General features: G+C 41.2%; 1 protein-coding gene across 3 annotated transcripts in view; it reads left to right on the top strand.

Annotated features, from left to right (window-relative positions):
• lsamp (limbic system associated membrane protein) overlaps positions 1–18666 on the top strand; it is a 610217-nt gene extending 591551 nt beyond the window's left edge. For all 3 annotated transcript variants that reach the window (XM_058633310.1, XM_058633309.1, XM_058633308.1), the window contains 4 exons: positions 6439–6570; positions 8733–8853; positions 16136–16284; positions 17900–18666. In XM_058633310.1, coding sequence (XP_058489293.1) covers positions 6439–6570; positions 8733–8853; positions 16136–16284; positions 17900–17997 — 500 coding nt within the window. In that variant the 3' untranslated portion in view covers positions 17998–18666. The remainder of the gene's footprint in view (positions 1–6438; positions 6571–8732; positions 8854–16135; positions 16285–17899) is intronic.
• Positions 18667–19360: the final 694 nt, after the last annotated feature.

Genomic DNA, 19360 nt, shown 5'->3' with positions numbered 1-19360 from the left:
AACCATCTCTTCACCTGCATCGGTGCCGAGCTCTGCGCCGTGATTGGTGAGACGCAGAGTGTCAGTCATACTGCAACAACAATGTGCCGCAGATGACAAAGACCTCCTTTTTCTCCTTCATATGCAGACAAATGGCCTTGTGAGCAATGGCTTGGAGACCTTGCACTGGGAACACTGTGGCGTGCACAATTGCACCACATTTGCACATAAATTGTGGCCCCCAGCGCAACATGAGGCACGTGCTTTGTATTCAGACAGCGCCGGCCCTGCTTACAATATTTTGCTGTCGATAAGAAAGTTGTTTAGACCTGTAGCCTTCACAAAACAGGCCAAAGAATTGTATTAATCAGAACTGAAACTGATAAAAAGGTATAAACTTCTCTAAGAGTGTGACGCGGGGCAGTGACGCGTCAGTTACATGAAACAGAGATGTCATTTTGCAGGATGCAGGCGATTTACCGAGGATTACGCAGCTGCTACATTGTCATTGTCACACTGATTGATTGCTGCACATGCCATGGGTCAATCCTTGGCCTCCTGACAACACACATACACACAATCATTAGCATCTGCTTTAATCTGCATCTCCTGGTGATATCTCATGCAAAAGCTGCAGTGTTCTGGGTCCGTCTCACTTCTCACACTCACCTCGTGGGGTTGTGACATGAAGGAGTGTATGAATGATGCATGCCCGTGTCTCGGTGTCCTTTCATGCACGCATGGACGTTGCTGTGCGTGTGACAGATGAAGGAAAGGAGAGAGGGCAGACGAAAATAGTGATGGAGGAGGGAGAAGTCATACTGTGTTCCTGTCTTTGCTCAACACAAAACCTGTTCTTCCATGGCTAACGCAGGCCCATAGAACGTATCCACATAGTAATGAGAAGTCTTCCCACAACAATAGGCTTGATCCGTTTATCAGTAGAAGAAAGAGCAGACAACCCCACTCCCCTTCACTGGAATTTAATCACTAAACTCTTTTCTGTTTTATCAACAATTCATCTCCTTTACGGTCTCCGACTTGAATAGCACACACTTGCGCACAGAATACAGAGCAGTACAGTGTGTGGCCACAGCAAGAGAAACCACCCCAAAGCTGAACAAAAGGAAAGCAAAGGAGTTGAGGGGGAAGTATGTAAGGGTGAGGAAAATGAGATAGAGAGAGGAATGACATTGTTCGGGAAAAAAACAGACAGCCGCACCGCTTCACTGTGCGTATCATTTCTTCGGCTCAAGAAGCGGCAAATAAACAGCCGTCTTGTTTTTGGCTCCAACACCTGTGTTATTTCTGCACCGCCTGCAGCAGCAATAGTAGCAAATGGCTTGTGAATAGAAGTGGAAGTTCCGCTTTTGTCCTCAGACTGCAGACAAGAATGTTGTCGGATTTCTTCGAGGATAAACAGTAAAGCTTTCCGAGCATGCAAGGACATGGCAGTTCTGCCAATGAGAGAAACAACTTTAACTTATGTTGTTACGACCAGGATATTTAAATTTCAAAGGAAGCTGGAGGCAAGACATTTTCCGAAATGTGACAGATGTTTTTTTTTTTTTCTCTTTTACATTAAAAAGAAAATGTACATTTTCAAATCAATGTCGGACATACAGTGTTGTGCACTCTTGTCAGTACTCTTCAGTTCCCCATAGTTGTATGTCATGGCATGTTTGGCTTTGTCAGCACACTTTCCAATAACGTCAGATGAGAGAAAATTATTCATCGAGTTTCCGAGCTTAGTCATCTTTTCATTATCTCCTCTAAAAAGAATGTGTTGATGAGGACAGTCGCTCTGTAATTATGTGTTGACCCATCACTTACATCACACCGACTCCTGTCAGAACGATGGCTGCTGTGTGGCTGTGTTAGATAAAGCTAGCACCAACTGTGCAAACACGCTCACATACACACATGGATGGAGTTACAGGTCCAGTGGTGGACAAGTGCACATTCTTTCCCAGTCACGCAATCAAAAGACAAACGTAAATGGGGCTTAGTCTTTTATGCTACTCTAACCTGAAGTTTCCCAAATCAGCCACTTAACATAAATTAGCATTTGCAAAATAAATGTTGCGCTGCACACTGTGGTAAAGTGATGCTGATGAATGATTCATGAGGACATGCAAATGAGCGCCATCCACTTGCCAGCTGAAGTTGCTGGTTTGTGATTCACATACTTCACCTCTCTTCATCATGTGGCTCTCCCGTGCTCTCTCCTGTCTTTGGGCCCCTCACATGCTTTGGGAGGTGGGAGGGCATGTGCTGGATCCCCCACCCATCCCACTATCCCACCGCTGTCCCTCACACCTGCAGTGTCCTTAATTGACATGGAAAACTTGTATTTGTCCACACAAACTTAAAATTGCCAGTGCAATGCCAATCAGTATCCAGCAGGCATTTGTAGGTCCTTCCACTCTCTTCACATCACTTCCAAAAAGCCTGCTGTTGGAAACCCCACAGGCCGCCGGGCTTTCAGCAGAATAATGTGTGAAAACAGACAGCAATTACTGTATGGGCATTGTCTTTCCAGGCCAGGCTGCATAGCGATTTAGGGAATGGCAGCAAAGCATCATGAGTTTGCGATAGAAAATGTGGGTTTAAGGAAACAAATACTGAGTTACCTTTGACCTTTTAATGTTTGTAAAGGTTTTAAATAATAATGGCTTAGGGAATCTAAGTGGCTTCAGTCCATCGCTCCTCAGCTGTTGGCAGCTCGAATGTCCTTCAATGTATGTAACTGATTTACTTCTCAACTATCACTTGGTTTCCATCTACATTGTTCTTTCTGGAGGTATTTTTTTTATTATTATTATTAGTATTGAACAGCTCCTTAAAATGGTGTTTTTAAAAGATCTGGTTTCCAAGCAACTTAGCAAACATGCAGTAGGTTCTTAGCAGACGTGACATGCAGTTCCCTCCAATAATCACAGAATGGTTCCATTCCAAAATTAGACATGCAGCCCATAAAATGGGACACCGTTTGAAGAATTACGACAGGCAGAAATCTGGAAAAGATTATGACGCCATCTTTATTGCAAACCCATCGCTGCATGCAAGCGATGATACCCACGATAGAACATCATTTATATTTTGGTGAAGGACGTACTTCCTAACTCGATACGTTTTTACTGTGGTTGATGTTTTATCTGTCAGAACGCCACAGTTGAGCGGACTAAAATAAACCATCTGTTGAAACAATCGACTTAATGCTTTTCTAAAGATGCCGTGCTGTTTTCTCCGAGAGAAAAACAGCCAATACCACATATTCTTTGAGTCCCCCCCACTATGAAGTCTATTGTTAGAATAACTCATGGCTGCAATGACACGTGGTTGCCTCCACACCAAGGGCTCCAGCAGGAAGGTTGGAAGAAAAACGAATAAAATCAAAATAAATAAAATAAATAAAAACTAGCATTATATGAAGGAAGAAAACTTAAAACTTAAAAATATGACTTTACATAGTGTAGGCACAACTAAGACACATACACAATACTCTCCATCTGCTAAACAAAAGATTGTAATGTAACATTATTGTTGTCCAGTGGCCGTAACACACTCTTGTGGTTATAATGTAATGTAATCAGTGTAAGAGCCGCCGTCTAAAACTCGAGTTGCATTGTCCCTGTCATTTGGGTGGACATGGCAGTGTGCGGCTCCTACAGATTTACTGTCCTCAAAGCTTATTTATGCTTGTTCAAAGTTATGAAAATGTGTGCATCCAGTGGAGCTATAGCATAGCTTTCAACAAAAAACAATAAAAACTGGCAAGTTCTACCTATCTTGACTTCACACAGATTTGCATGAAAATGTCCTGATTCCATAGGTTTTTGTGACGTGCATACTTTGAATCAGTCACTACTCCTCCAGTGCTTCCTGAAAACAAAACAAAAAAACAAATCAATAGGGAAATTTGTCTGCACTCACTCACCAGGCTTTACGCCTCCAACCCGGCGTGGGTGCGTGTATGTGTGTGCGCGTCAGCTCACACACATACACACACAAACTCCAACAAATTCCCTTTACAAAAGATGAACCAATCAATCTTTATTACACTTCATTAAAAAGATAACGTGCGCAGGACGCAAGTACTACGCATGTTATCACAAAGCTCTATTCTCCTGAGGACGGGGACAAAGACACGTGAAATGCTGTACTGTAATCATTTGTTTCTTCAGACAATACATCGCTTCCCATTCGTCCCTTTGTGACTGAGCTGCTCTCTGTGCTCCAAGTGAGATTACTGACAGTTAATTGGGCCGCTGAAACAACTAGTCAAGTCGCTTCGTCTCATCTGTCATTTCCATTTTCTCTCCCCCATTCTATATTCTTTGATCTTTGCAGTCACCTGGTGGTTCTCTCTCTCTATCTCTCTCGCTCTCTGGCACCAAACCAAAGCACTGAAGAAGACACTATGCTTCAATAGAATTTCCATGGCAACACAGTCTCAATCATACCACTCCAATCATGATAGTCTGGCAGTAAGTCTGGGGAGAGCCGAGTATGATCTGGTTTAGACTTTGATCATGATCCCACTGATCTTTCAATCACCATGAAATAATACAGTATCAACATACCTCCATCGCCATCAAACACTTTTCGTTTTTCAAGCGCGCTTTTGTAGATATTGTGAGTGTCGTTTTGAGCCTCCGGCGGGAGTCAGCCTGGTGTTGTTCAGGTGTTTTTACCTGTTGTTTTTAGAGGGCTTTATGCTGTGAAATGGAGCGACACTTATAGGTGTTCGCCTAAGCAGAACAGCTGTTTTCCAACTATAACCTCCCACATCAGAGTGGATGAAGTTGCTGGTTTATTTCTTGGGGCGCAGCGTTTTCAGTTTCAAAGATCCTGCAGAGCCTCATTGGGACCATGAACTTTCTCACAACTGAGACGACTGACATTTACTGTTGTTACAAACATTGCATTTACCCGCTCGCCCCCCCAGAGATCTGTGTGCAATTTATTCCCTCTGCCAAGATTCCATCATTCCCTATTTTCTTAGATTAAGGGAAGTATCAGTCGATATCATTGTGGTTATTACATTTTCTGGGTCCTTAGAGACGCCCCCACTCCCTTCAGTGAAGATAATGGTTTCATTTTGAGAAGAAATACCCTGAGATCTTCTCCATTGCTGCATTTATTATCAATTTCCATCAATTCAGTGCAATGTTGTCACATGTTCTTACCAGTTACCAGTAAACATTTAGCCGTTTCCTCTCCCTGACCCACACATACATCGTTAAAAAGATGTACGAGACCTTTCCTGATAAGACACAGTGACGCCATGTTCTTCACATGACTAATGAGCTAAACAATTAGTCTGATACTGAACCAGAGTGGTTTTGGTTGCACTCTGTTCACCATGTGTTGCGTGACATTTGCAGATAACTTTCCTCTGGTAACTCGAGCTTTTACAGACACAGTTTAACAAGTTGCAGAATATTAAATGCACATCGACTTAGAGAGTTCATTAGAATAATTCAGCCCGAGTTTTCCCCCTGCATTGCACGACTCCGATATGGATTATGAGCATGGCAGCAAGCCGAAGATCAAGTTGATGCCTCAATTATTTGCCTTTTAATCAAAAGCAACTATTAGAGAAATGTAAGTGTCAGTGTGCATCAAGCAAAGTGCTGCGTGGTCGAACATTATCACTTACTTAAAACGTATGAATTACATGGTTTCAGGCAACGAGACAACTAGAAATATTCACGACTGATACCAGTTATTTACCATCAAGTGTGACATTTCAGCCACACATGTATTAAATTAGATTAGATTCAATTTTATTGTCACTGCACATGTCACAAGTGGTGGTTATGATGAAAACTATAAATGTGGCCGTATAGATATGAGATTATACACAAGTGAAAAACGAAGTGTTATGACAATAAATATGGCAGATTGAAACAGACTGTGTAAAACAAGCAGGTTATGGAGTGATAAAGAGTAAATATGCCAGTATAAATATGGTGGTGGTATAACTTATATGCTTAACTATATGTATGTTAACGCAAACTTACTAGTAAATCTGTCTAAGACAGTATTACAATGACCACTTATGATGACACATTTCTATTATTTTTCATCATTGTTATTAGCAAAGGTGCAAAATAATGTTATAGAAATTAAAATGATGTTTATTTGGTAAGGTATGTAATCCAATGTATTATTAGTTGTAGGATTAGTCAAACAAAATACAACACAGCTTAAGGTATTATTGGCAAGTTGCCATTTAGTTTTCTCCTATTTTCTTAGTCTCCATGCTAAGAAAAGTTAACAGAGGACGGAGGATTTTTTCTTTCTTTGGAAGAGATTTCTTGAAGACAATGTTTGTTAGTCACACTGGATTGACATTAAACATTAATGCCATCTTTATCCCCCCCTCTTTCCTCGTCTCTTTTGCCTCTCCCCTTGTTCCTCTCTCCCCCCCCCCCCCCCACCTCTCTGCAGCAGAGCCGTTGGACGGAGAAGAGTATCTGGACATTATTGGCGTCATGCGAAACCAAGCGGGTCGTTACGAATGCAAGGCCAGCAATGACGTCGCCACGCCGGATGTCAAATACGTCAATGTGGTCGTCAACTGTAAGTAATAACCGACTGCAGTGCACGCCGTGTTCTAAGCTGATCAACATTCTTGTCACGTCACATGTCGGGCATTTCACCAGCACGATACACTCAACAGATAAGGGTAGAGAAATGTGGAGTATCTGAATCTTGGAGGTTTTCTAGCATCCTTCAATCTTCTCAAGATGAATCCAGGACATAGAGATGTTTAAGAGACACTTTCAAGACAAGATGGCCTAATTACATCTTCTTAAAGATACTTCTTTTGATCTAAACATGTTGTTGATGGTTGATGAACAGCTCATGAGACACCACATCTTGTGTCTCATGAGCTGTCTTTGCCATGGCAACTGTCTTTGTAAAATCATCATGACAAATCTTGATGATATGAACTTATATTTGTGCCTATAACTAAAATGAAACTTTGCTTGTAGCACGAGGAAGAACTTATTCGATACATTTGATGGTTTATTTGTTTGCTCTTATCAGTGACATTTAATCCAGAGCATTTGTTGTGGTATTAAAGAGCTTCCTAAATCTTATATCAATGATCCTGTTCAGATTATGCTTCACACAATAAGATTAATGTTGTTTCAAGAAAAGCAAAACTGTGACTCCATTCAGAGCTGGTATTAACATCTACCCTCCTGAGTGAGCTAAGTACAGGTCGAAACACTCCCAAATCCAATGTGACGTAGATCCGATGATAAAATCACACACAACCTGTCGTCAGGATGCCTCACAGACCGCCTCCTCAGCTGGCGTCTTCTAATCTTCTGTATTTTGTGTACTAATCAGTGCCCATACAGTACATTTAATTATTTGTAGCCACCACTGATCGCCATGAAGTCTTATTTCATGTTACAGCAGCATGAGAAGAGCTTTAATTAACTTGGTTTGACCAACTCTCTCTTAACTTGACAAAGGTTGGGTTCGATTAATACAATTTCGATATAGATATTACATTTTATGAAATATGTCTCAAGGAAGAATTGCACATTTCAGTAAACTTCTTTAGTTTTAGCTGGCAAAATCTGCGGAGTGACTATCTGCTCTCATGTTTATTCTGTGTACTGTCAAGTGTTTGATTTCACTTTCCGTGTCACCTTAGATCTTCTCGAAATACCTTCAACAAGCGCCAGCCTCTCAAAACACAACACAGACACACACTCACTTACAAATGTAAAGCCTGTCTTCCTCTACCTCCTTTGGGGAATGTGCGCCGTCTCTCTTCCTAACTTCCTGCAAGCCTCGAGACAGCCAATCATGAGCGGTGCTCGAACTCGGTCAAACAGCATGCTAAATATACACTGACACAAATGAGAGGATGAAATTTAATATTGAGTGACAACACATTTTTCAATAGTCAAGTCAACTTTATTTCTCGAGCACATTTAAAAACAAGCTAGGTTGACCAAAGTGCTTTAGAAGTAAAACGGTAAAATAGTGATATAATAGAATAGTGAAATTGTAAAATACTGCCTAGAGGTGTCCGTGTTGACTATTTTTATCCTGAAGTGAAGGCGAAGGAGAAGAGGTGGGTGTTTAAAATCCGTTTAAACTGTTCAATGGTGGGGGCAGATTTTATTTCCACCGGTAACTTGTTCCAAAGTTTAGAGGCAGCTACAGAAAAGGCCTGATCGCCCTGGGTTTTTAGTCGAGAATTTGGCGCATCTAAAGACAGCCTGTTATTAGACCTCAGAGCTCGTGATGGAGCGCGAAGAAGAAGAAGTTCAGAAAGGTAAGATGGTGCCAAGCCGTTAAGAGCTTTAAAAACCAAGAATAACATTTTAAAATCAATCCTAAAACGAATAGGAAGCCAGTGGAGGGAGCGCAACACAGGTGTGATGGGGTCTCTCTTCTGTTAAAAGGCGAGCGGCAGCGTTCTGGACCAGCTGGAGTCGCTGGACAGATGACTGGTCTAAACCAACATACGGGGAATTGCAATAATCCAGCCGAGATGTTATAAAAGCATAGACTAGTGTCTCTAAGACCTTGCGAGGGAGATACTCAGTCCCAACCCTGACACACATACAAACACATTGACATTACGTGACATATCAGGTGTTTCAAGAGAAATTTAAAGAAAACACACTTGCCAAATTACATGACATGAGCGCTGATTCGTCGTTGGTTTGATCATACTTTGTAACATATGTCACTGATGTTTGCCACTGCAGACCCTCCGACAATAAAGAAGACCCAGAGCTCGGAGACGCAGGTGGGCCGCATGGGGATCCTGCAGTGTGACGCCACCGCTGTGCCCACACCAGAGTTCGAATGGTACAGAGACGAAAAAAGGTAAAGCTCGAAGCACATTTAGACATTCATTCTTCAGCGACTCACATTGAAAAAAAAAAAGACTCCTCCACACAATTTTTCTGATTAATCCATTAGTGTAGGAGATGACCGTGAAACGCGTTTAAAGGCTTTTGGCAGCCACAAGTCATTTTTCAAATGGAATTAAAATCACACACTGATTCAGGACGTTCTGCAAATGCAGTCTGGGTGTAAAGCATTAGCTTTAGCCCAATCAAGGGCAAAAAGACTGAGCAGTCAAACGCGCTACTAAACACGAGTATCACAAACAACCATATCAACCATATCCAGCAAGGTTGGCACCTTTGTGCCCTGAATCCTCTTTATCATTGTAATGGTCATCTGTAATGGATTCTGGTTAGAGATTTTTCTCTCCCTTATAGTCTGTGTCAAAGCCACAGCACATTGGAAGTTTTCCTGTACACACATTACTCACAGCGCTGTGTTTACAGTCCAAGTGCATAGTAGAGTCGAGAGTAGAGTTTATTATGTACTTACCGTGTGATTTATTTGGCCGACCTTTGTATTAAAACATGATTTGTGATGACTAATAATTAAAGATGAAGTGCTGCTGGTCATGTGCGCGCGATGAAAGATTGCAGAACAAACTTTACTTGACCTGACCTGAATCACTTTCAGGCAAGGAGCAAACTTGATTTATCGCGCCGCCGTTGCAAATCTAATAATGAGATTTTTAATTATAGACTTTGGTTTTACATTGGCAGATGCAAAGAGGCGTTCATGTTAACTGTCACAGGCTCACTTAAGGCAGAACTAATGAAGAGTATCACTTTGTACATAAGAAATCACAGTGAATAATCATCCGTTCAAATTCATGAAACAACCACAGGCAAACTGCAGGACTACCTGATGTCATTTCTCCTCTTTCTAAAAATGTGGCAGCAGCTTCCTGACTTTATTTTCTGTGCTAGACAACCTCTGCCTCATTTGAACGAGTGGTTATAATGGATGGCTTTGTCCCCCATGTCAAATTTGCCCTCAGATTAGTCCCATTGTCACATCCCAGTGTTCATTTGATGACATCATCTGTGTCGTTTTATTATGACTAATCACCCACTTAATCACTCACGAGGCTGTTAGTCCATTGTTAATTTGCACATTACTGTGCGAGACAGCGGCGGATTCTGTGATATTCTGTTGAGAATGGGAAAAAAAGTTAAACAGATCTGACATTCTTCGGCGAGCAATTTAGATTCTTTAGTCTGTGAAAGTCTCAGTAATCCCTTTTCTCATACCACAAGTAATTCCGCCGAAATGGAAATCGAGCTCCCTGCGCTGTACTGTCTCCCACAAAGAGGCAAACTGTGCGGTCACACACACGCTCGCGCACCGCCGGTGTTCATTGGAAAGCTATCAATTTAAGTGTCATGCATGTATCTGGAAGCTGCTCAAAGAGGATGGAAGTGTAATGACATCCAAGGGCAAGCCTGTCCCTTCATTTCAACTTGCAACCCCTGAGATTCCCCGCTCTGCAGCAAACCCCGCCACCTGTATCATTTTCAGACTCGAGGGTTTTGAATGGGGGGCGCTAACGCTACGAAAATTGCACATGCAGAGTGTCTTGATCTGCCGTTCCTCGTGCTCCCAAACTACAGCAGTAAAAGTTCACTGCAGACTGGGAGAAAATATTGCAGTAGTGTCACAAGTGTTATCACAGATATGGTCTCCAAAGTAATGGGCCTATCACGTCAGTGCTTGGGAAGAAAAAAAAAAAAAAAAAGATTTATGGTTGTTGAAATATTTTGCATTATCTGTTGTTTTCGACCTCCATCTATCTCAGTTGTTTTGTCCCCTGGAGGACTTTGGCGTTGTGCCTGCTCACGGAGCCCTCTCTGCCTCTGTGCCGGTGCTGTTGCACTTTCTCCTTGGATGGTGATGATAATGCACCATAATAATGTCATTTATCCTTGCTTGGATTGTTAATTTCATAGATCAACTCCTGAAGAATCTCGAGCCTGTTATTTACCTGATTGTTATGTTGGGGTCTTGCTCTCATGCTTGAAACCCTCTTATTCAGTTTAACCTCATCAGCTCAGAGATCAATGGACACTTAGTAATGGTCGCTGATACACAATCACACAGACAATAATATCTTTATGTCAGACAGATAAAATGAGGCATTGATTCTCTACTACTAGAAAGAGGTAGAGAATCAAAAAAGGTAGTCGGTGTAGAAGTAAAAGAAGAAGTTGTTAATATGGATCCTTGCAGAGGTTTTAAATATACACTTGTACTTGTGCTAAAAGGTCAAGGCGAAAGCTGCATGTTTCTGCCTACAGCCAATCTTGGAGTTGTTGGATACAAGTAAAAGAAATCGTGTAGTTTATTGCCTCAGATGAATTTATTGAATTATCATCCTCAGCATCGGTAGCATTTCTTCACCGGTGATTCAGCTTTCATGTAGCTGAGTCATATTATTACTTGGCCATAAATAATAATAGGCTGCCAAGCTGTTAACCCTATGCGCATGGCTAGTTTTTCATGTATTTATTTATTTATTTATTTATTTATTTGGGCTGAACTGAATAGCTTTCTGTGACAGACTGTAAATGCACCACTGAACTGGAGACAGACTCAGCTCTGGCTGTCGCAGTCATATCAACACAGATGCACTCCCTCACTGTTGTGTGTACTAAAGTGCCTTTCAACAGTGTTGCAGCAGATTAGCTGCATTTTCCACAAAGGAAAGAATTGTGGGGACCACATGTTTGAATTGAAACAAATAAAGTAATTCACATTTGCAAAAAAATTTAGGAGTTTCTTCTGTAATCGGTATCATCCATCTATCCATCCATCTTTATCCTCCACATGAGGGTCACAGGGAGCGCTGGTGCAAATCCGAGCTGACATCGGGTGAAAGGCGGGGTGCACCCAGGACAGATCGCCAGTCCATCAAATGGCCACTTTAGAGTGTCTAATTTGCATATTCCCCAAATCTGCATGTTTTTGAACTGTGGGAGCGAAGTAGAGAACCCAGAGAAAACCCACACACACAAGGGTCGAGAACATGCAAACTCCATGCAGAAAGACCCTTGTTCAGATCAGGGTTGTGAACCCAGGTCTTCTTGCTGTAAGGCAAGAGATCATAAAATCACAGTGAAGGGAAGAGAAGCTGCATGGGCTTGTATTACAATTATAAGCAAGGAAAGGTGTAATATCAGACTTGTCTAATAATTAAACTGTTGCTGAAATAAAAACCTTATTTTAGCAATCATTATAATTCACACTATGCCCACTGAAGCCAAGTTCTGTTTTTGTGTGTTTTTTTTTTGTCTCCATTGTATTTGACTCTGTCATTCATGTTGCAGTTTCCTCAGCTAGTAGATCGTAGCTCACACACTGTCATCCATTTCTGTCACTGTCAGGAAAACTTTTCACGAGCTACCTTTGGTGGCAAGATTGTGACAACAGCCGTCTTTGAAGCTCTCGCACAGCATGACGAAGGACCACCACAGTTTCACGTTGTGCATCTTAAGTCCAGGACAACTTCAAAATCATGCAGTATACAGTATAGTATACAGTAAGCTGGTCAGTAAGACTGTAGACTTTTCTGCACATAGCCTAGAGGAGATCAAATTACGGACATCCAAATATGATACAGGTACTTAGCACTTGAAGGATGCTGCGAAATCTGGAAGACGTGAGATGGTCCACCCACCAGAGGCGCTCACAAAGGTTCTCATCATCTTCTTGTTCTGTCTTGGAAGTAATCACTTCTACTTTTTAATATATAACCCGTAACCCCCACACAAATCTAACTAGTTAATGCATGTTCTAAGCTGGTTAGCAATTGCAGCTCACGTTAGCAGATAGACTCATTGTTTAGTCTGTTCCTTAATTTACTTATGTCTTAACTTTGGAAACTTATGTGCAGTCATATAGAAACACACTTTTTTATTCTGCTGCTTTTTACGTAATTACATATTTTGTTTCAAATATTTAATTTCTCTCAGCCTTCAGATGCAGGATTTTTATTTTTTTTTTCTATGTTGCCCAAATGTTTCAGGTCCAATCCTGTGCATTTTTTTAAACTCTTCACACTCCTTTTCTATGTTTTTCCCAAACAAATCACTCTGTTGTCCATGAAGAGGACTGAGGTCCACAGGTGTGTCTATAGTGCCAAGTTGAAAAAGCATTGCTCTTACCTGTCCAAACAAGCCGAGGAGTAAACACTGCAGGAGTAATCACTGAAGAGTTCAAAGAAACAGTTTGTTATAAATTGCTCAACACACACATGGCTGCAGTGCTTTGCTTTTAATACTTTTCACTCTCCTCCTCCTCTGTGAAGGAACCTTTTACTCGCCTCACCCACTTTTAGTCAGTCTCAATAAGCGCAGGCGATCATATTTTCCTCCTGCTCTGCAACATAAATGAAACATAACTTCACAGCATCTCTGATTCGCGAAGATCTGAGAGACTCCTCAGCACTTGAAGATCTAATTAGCCTCAGTAGATGCCGGCGAAGAGGTCATGACTGATCACTGTAACAACATGGCTGTCAGGACCTTCCCCGCTCCTGATCTATCTCTCCTGACTGGCCGTGCACAGTGGAAGTAACTCAGATCGGCGTATAAATTAACATCATATAGAAGCGGCTACATGACCGCAACCACTTAACAGCTTAAAGTTGGGTGTCTCTCCTCTGCAGCTCTCTGTGCAGTAAATCACTCCTTCAATGTTTATAACATGGGGAAACTTCAAAAATGAGCTGTCAGCCAGCGTGACAGACATTTATGTTTGGTTGTTTTGCCAGCTGATACATGGCTGTCTCGGCCACCGAACCGTTTTCAATCATCCCTGGGTTATGAGTCTCAGCAGGACTCCCCACTTGATTTAATTTATCATCGGCCTTGAATCATAACAGGTCTGTCACTTTCTCCAGCAGTGATAACCTACTTTAGATGCTCCCAAACGCAACAGAATCAAATCTGTCCCTCTGATGATTTGCTCTGGTCTTTCATCTCTGCTGGTGGTGCGACTGCAGCCCTGCACACCCACAGCCTGCCCTCCACCAAACAGACGGGTCAAATCATTTCAATCCATAGTTTAATGTAGCAGAGTGTCTCCATGCATCAAGAACAAATCACTAAAGGTGGACAGTAGATCACTACTGCCCTCTGCCTGTGAGGAACACACACAGTTTAAAAACAGTCCTGCAAAGATAGATGTGCTCATCTCTGCCAACTTTTCTGATAATGTATTCCAGTCTATAATGCCAGATGAAGAAGCTGGCAGAGACGCGAGCATATTTGACGATGAACTTGAAATCTCGGCGGTGGGAGGTTTCAGGCGGTCGATCTATGTTTGCAAACACTTACAAAGTTAAAATCAGCAGCGGCAATATTTACCTTGATACAAAAAATACAAAAGGAAACAAAAACGATACAGTTGCCTGATCTTTACTTCTCAGGGTTCTGCTGCTGGGCGTTCAAACTGGCAGCCTGTGTGCAGCAAACTGAGCCAAAACTGTGGAAACAAAGAAAGTTCTATCTGTTTTGACCCGTTTAGGTCAGTTTTATCCCTTACCACTGCATTAAAATCATGGGCTGTAATCTATAGTAAAAATACGTGTTTGTCTTCAGCTCTCCACAGTGCTGTGTATTATCTGGCTCTCTCAGCAGTAGCAGCAGCAGCAGCAGCAGCAGCAGCACACTCCATGTGCAGGCCTTTTTAATAGTACAGTCACTTCTCATGAAGACGCACTGGAGAATAAATCTGCTGCTGGCCTTATCGTCGGACGGGGGTTTGCTTTTAGATGAAGCAGGGACACTGCTGTTACACTTTCCCTCCATTAGGTCTCTCTCTCTTTCTCTCTTTTGCTTTCAGACACACACACACACACACACACACACACACACACACACACACTTACACAGCCACTGCTCCCAAGGTGTCCCTACGGGAAGAACCTCAGCACTTTATCAAGTTCCTCATTCCCCGGCGAGCCAAATTATGCTGTGCAATGATGTGCATTTTCCTTTTATGTTAATACTTTTTTATCAGCCAAGTATATGTCAGCATAAACTTCTCGATCCCCCTGCTCAAATTCCGGTTACCGCATTACCCCGACTTAAGCAGGATTAAGTTGAGGCGCCTGAAATGAACTTCACGTTGTTTCCATGATACGAAGAGACTCAATCAGCTCAGAACAAGCAGAATCCATTATGAGTGCCGTGTTACTATAAGAGTTTATTTGGCTCTGATGATGTAAGAAACACCAGTGAGGCATAAAGTCCGTGTCAGCGTTTTGTATTGATTAATTTGCTGTGGAGAAAGATCCAAGGTTGACATAATTGATTGTCAGAAGTTTGGTGGTCGTGAAGTGTCGGACTTCAGCAGCTCGTTCATTTTAAATCCAAACGCTGAAGCGCAGATATTCTGTTTGTTTGATGAAAAGGTGTCATTGTAATTTGTCAACACTTAGACTGTTTATTTAATGTTTTCTAATGCATCTTACATTTCTGCAAACGTCAAAAGAAGGATGGTGACATTGCCTTTGCTGAGCTTGGTCAAGGATTTCTCTCTGGTTAATGCAGCTTTGTGTCCAACTGTTGAAATGAATAATGTTTAAAAACGGGAAACAGTCCTGACTCATACGTGCACAAATACGACACTGAAGCACAACTCTGTATGGAATAAAATGAATGTGTTAACTCACAAAAAAAAACCTGCAACTACACATTTATTGTAAATATTTCGTTTTTAAACATATGGATCTCTTTGTCTTCAAATGTCCCCTTCACAGCCTTCAGTGGGTGGTGAAATCAATTATATTAACATTGCATTGAATATGTTATAATTTATTCATGAAAAAAGAAATGAAGTGCACGGTGCTGACAGAGTCATTTTGTTAAGAGACTCGCGGAGGTCTATTTAGTACAACAGCGCCTTCTCGATGCAGCAAAGCCAAATTCTGTGATCCACATTGTGAAGGTATAACTAAAGCCGATAATCACATGATTCACGTCTAGTTTTAAGCCAAGAAGTAGGTCATGAATAATTGTAGTGTGTTTTATCTTTGTGTAGAAATTTGGGAATACTTTTCTTTAGCTAATTAAGCTCTAGTGAGTTTTATTTTTCTTTTTTTCGGCTGTTTCCGAAAAACAGCAGATTTTTTACTATTTCGCCTCAAATGCCACCGACTCCCCTTTGGCTCCGAGGTCCTCTAATTCCTATTGTTTTATAATATGCTGAAAAAATTGCATCATTTTTTTGTCCGTCTCTCCTCTCCTTTTATCTCCAGGCTGTCCAATGCCCAGGGCATCAATATCCAAATTCTTGGCACTACCACTGTTCTCATGATTGCCAATGTTACCGAGGAGGATTATGGGAACTACACCTGTGTGGCCTCAAACCGACTGGGCGTCCAGAATGCCAGCCTTTTCCTTTATAGTGAGTACAGCATCGATTGTTATTTGCTTTAGTTCACAGTTCAAAATTCAAAGTGGAAGATTATTGTACACAGATGAACATGGTTTCTGTACCATGCACAATAATAAGGATTGTTGTGGCTCTGCAAATACTTATCTGTGAAAAGAATTTATGCATTTAGCTTTGTATTACTAGAATAGTAATTGAAAAATTGTGCTTCCCATCCTCAGTTTCCCCTGAGTTGAGAAATATCTTCATTCTTTTCTTTGCGTAACTGTTAGCAAAGATGACGGACACTGTTTACATTCTCGTCCCCGTACGAGTGGGTCTAAAAAGTGCGGAATTAACGTTGCAGTTTCAATCCTCTGACCAAGGCTCAGACCAAGTGTCACTGGTGGGCACGTATTTAAAAAAGGAAGGAAGATATCTCTCGACTCAGGGGAAACTGAGGTTGGGAAGCACAATTGTTCAAAAATACTACCCTTATTCTAGTAATACAAAGTTAAATGCAAATTGGTTAAACTCATATTCCTTAACTCATTGCTTATTATTTGCCACATTCACCTGACAAATGTTTTCTCAGTTTGTGTGAATTAAGAAGTTCAAATATGGAAATAAAACACTATGAACTGACAACATTCACCACATAATAACATAATAAATACATAGAAATGTGTTCTTAATTTCCTACTAAATTTGCTGGAGAGACACAACAACCCACCATGCAATGCACCAGATAACAGCTCAAACACCTCCCTATACTGTAACTGACAACATGATGATTTGCTGTGGTAAAATAAAGCCATGTTAAATACAAGTGTAAATAAGTGAAATCAGTTTGTTTTGTTTTTAAAGAGAGAGCAGCTGCTATATGTGGTGATGATTCTCCATGAATACACCACATTCACTAATTTTTTTCAATTAGTATCTGAGGCCTGTAGTCACTGTAATATTAACCAAATACCTTCAACAACACCTGCTGCTCTTTGATTTTTTTAAATAAATATTCAGTATCATATATTATGCAGCCTCAGTGATGTTTGCACTTCATTTAGGCAAGTTAAGATCAAAAAAGTATCTGATATTTGGTTGAAGCTTTGAACCTGTGGAGCTGAAACGCAGTGTACGCTCTTGTGATGTCATTTTTAATTATTAACAGTCCTATTTCTCCCTGAGCTCACTATACTGCAAAAAATGCAAAATAAAAATAAAATAATAACAATAATAATAATAATAACTAAACCAGATTAATAAAACATCCTCATTTTGACAATGCACACAAACAAGAAGTGAAGACCTGCCAATCATTGGAATGTTCCTCTTCTACTCTGCTCTCCCTTGATAATCAACTTACAGTCAAACTATGGGAGGTCAGTGGTAGCACAATGTGGCCACTAGATGTCACTAAACAACACCACCTGCACTTTGTTGCCATTTGAATCCTTGGAAAGGGTTAAATACAGCACATGCATTATGACTCCATGCAAATACCAGGTTTTTGAATGAAAACTAAAAGGATGGCTAACCAAATACTTGTCATGTTTGTTCTTGTTAACATTAAAACCCTGTTTTTCTCTCTTGTTACTTAAGTTCTTACTTGTTTGTCTCCCTCTCTCTTTGTCTTTTCTCCGTGTAGGACCCGGGACAGGTCGAGATATCAACAGCGCTGCCTGTGTATCTCAATCACTGTGGCTCTTGCTGGCCTCATTCGCCTGCCTTTTCATCAAGTGTTAATACCACTGTCCTCTTTTTCCTCCTCTTCCTCCCAGCTCCTGGCCTTCATTCCTCCTTCTCCTCCTTCTCCTCCTCCTCCTCCTCCTCTCCAGCTCACCGACATCCTTATTACCGCCCCTCCAGACTGTTTGCATCGTGATATAAAAACCTTACTTGCTCTCAAGCACTGCTTACAGGTATTACAACAAGCGATGGGTTCATCAGTAAAAAATGTTTCGAGAACAACGACAAAAACAGTGAAATTAAGGACAGGACAAGCAAACAGTGCTCTTTTAAAGAAATGCATTGCTCTTTTTAATCCATATGCACTTCTTTGTTTCTGCTAAATCTTGTCTTTGGGGTATGGATCGGGTTTGGGATTTGTTGTGTTTTTGTCTTGATGGGAATGAAAGCAAAGGCTCTCTGCTCACAGGGATGCCAACAATCATGTGTTGCTAGAAGTACTGAAGACATAAGGTATATTTCCTCCTATTATTCCCGTTGTTTTAGTTGTTGAGTGTTTGAGCCGTGCATTAATGTGCAACATGCAAAGTTTCTGCCAAATATCCATATACTGTAAATTTGAAACTAGCACACACAGAAATCAAAGGGAGAACACAGATGTGTCTGTACAGAGATTAAAGCTTGATATTAATGATGTGATGCTTCTCTCGTGAGGAGCATTTCCTCCAATCAGCGGCATTGTTTCAAGACGTGGCAGTCACTCACAGTTGTTGTCATCCAGCCCAGTATTTGAGGATGCAGTGAAGAGAATTGACATGATCCTACAGTTTAACACGTGGAGTGCAAACCTGAACAAAATAGCTTTTTCTTTTGCTTCGACACCCCTCATTCAGAGGCTTTGCAAACACTCACCTGTTACCCCCACAGAATTCCTTCTCGGTTCTGCAGCTGCACTCTCACTTCAAAGAAAAGGAGTAGATTATTATAATGACACATACTGTACATAGTACATTTTTTGTATTTCTCTATGATAAGGCAACTTGCCAACTCTGCCACTGTAACAACAGCAGAACAGAGGAGATCGTTGCAGTGTACGTCGCTTGTTTGATGATCAACCCACCATACTGTGCAGCTTGCCTCCGCTTCACGGCGGGCGGCACCGCGTCCGGCGCCACACGCAGTGTTTGCTTTTACTCCATGACTTATAGGATGATTCTTCTACACTGCTGGAATTTGGATTTAAAGAAAAAAAGAAAAAAAGAAAAAAGTATGACACCAATGAATGACTTACTTTTTAGTTGTTTTTTTTTCTCTCTCTTTCAAAGACGTGTGTGTGTTTTAATATGAACTGGTACAGACAAATTCATGATATATTGATATTGAGGTTATTTTCTTCAGTCTTTACCTCATTCATTTTAGT

The sequence above is a fragment of the Solea solea genome, chromosome 7 (genome assembly GCF_958295425.1).
Source record: "Solea solea chromosome 7, fSolSol10.1, whole genome shotgun sequence".
Classification (NCBI taxonomy): domain Eukaryota; kingdom Metazoa; phylum Chordata; class Actinopteri; order Pleuronectiformes; family Soleidae; genus Solea; species Solea solea.
This window is presented reverse-complemented; position numbering and strand designations above follow the sequence as displayed.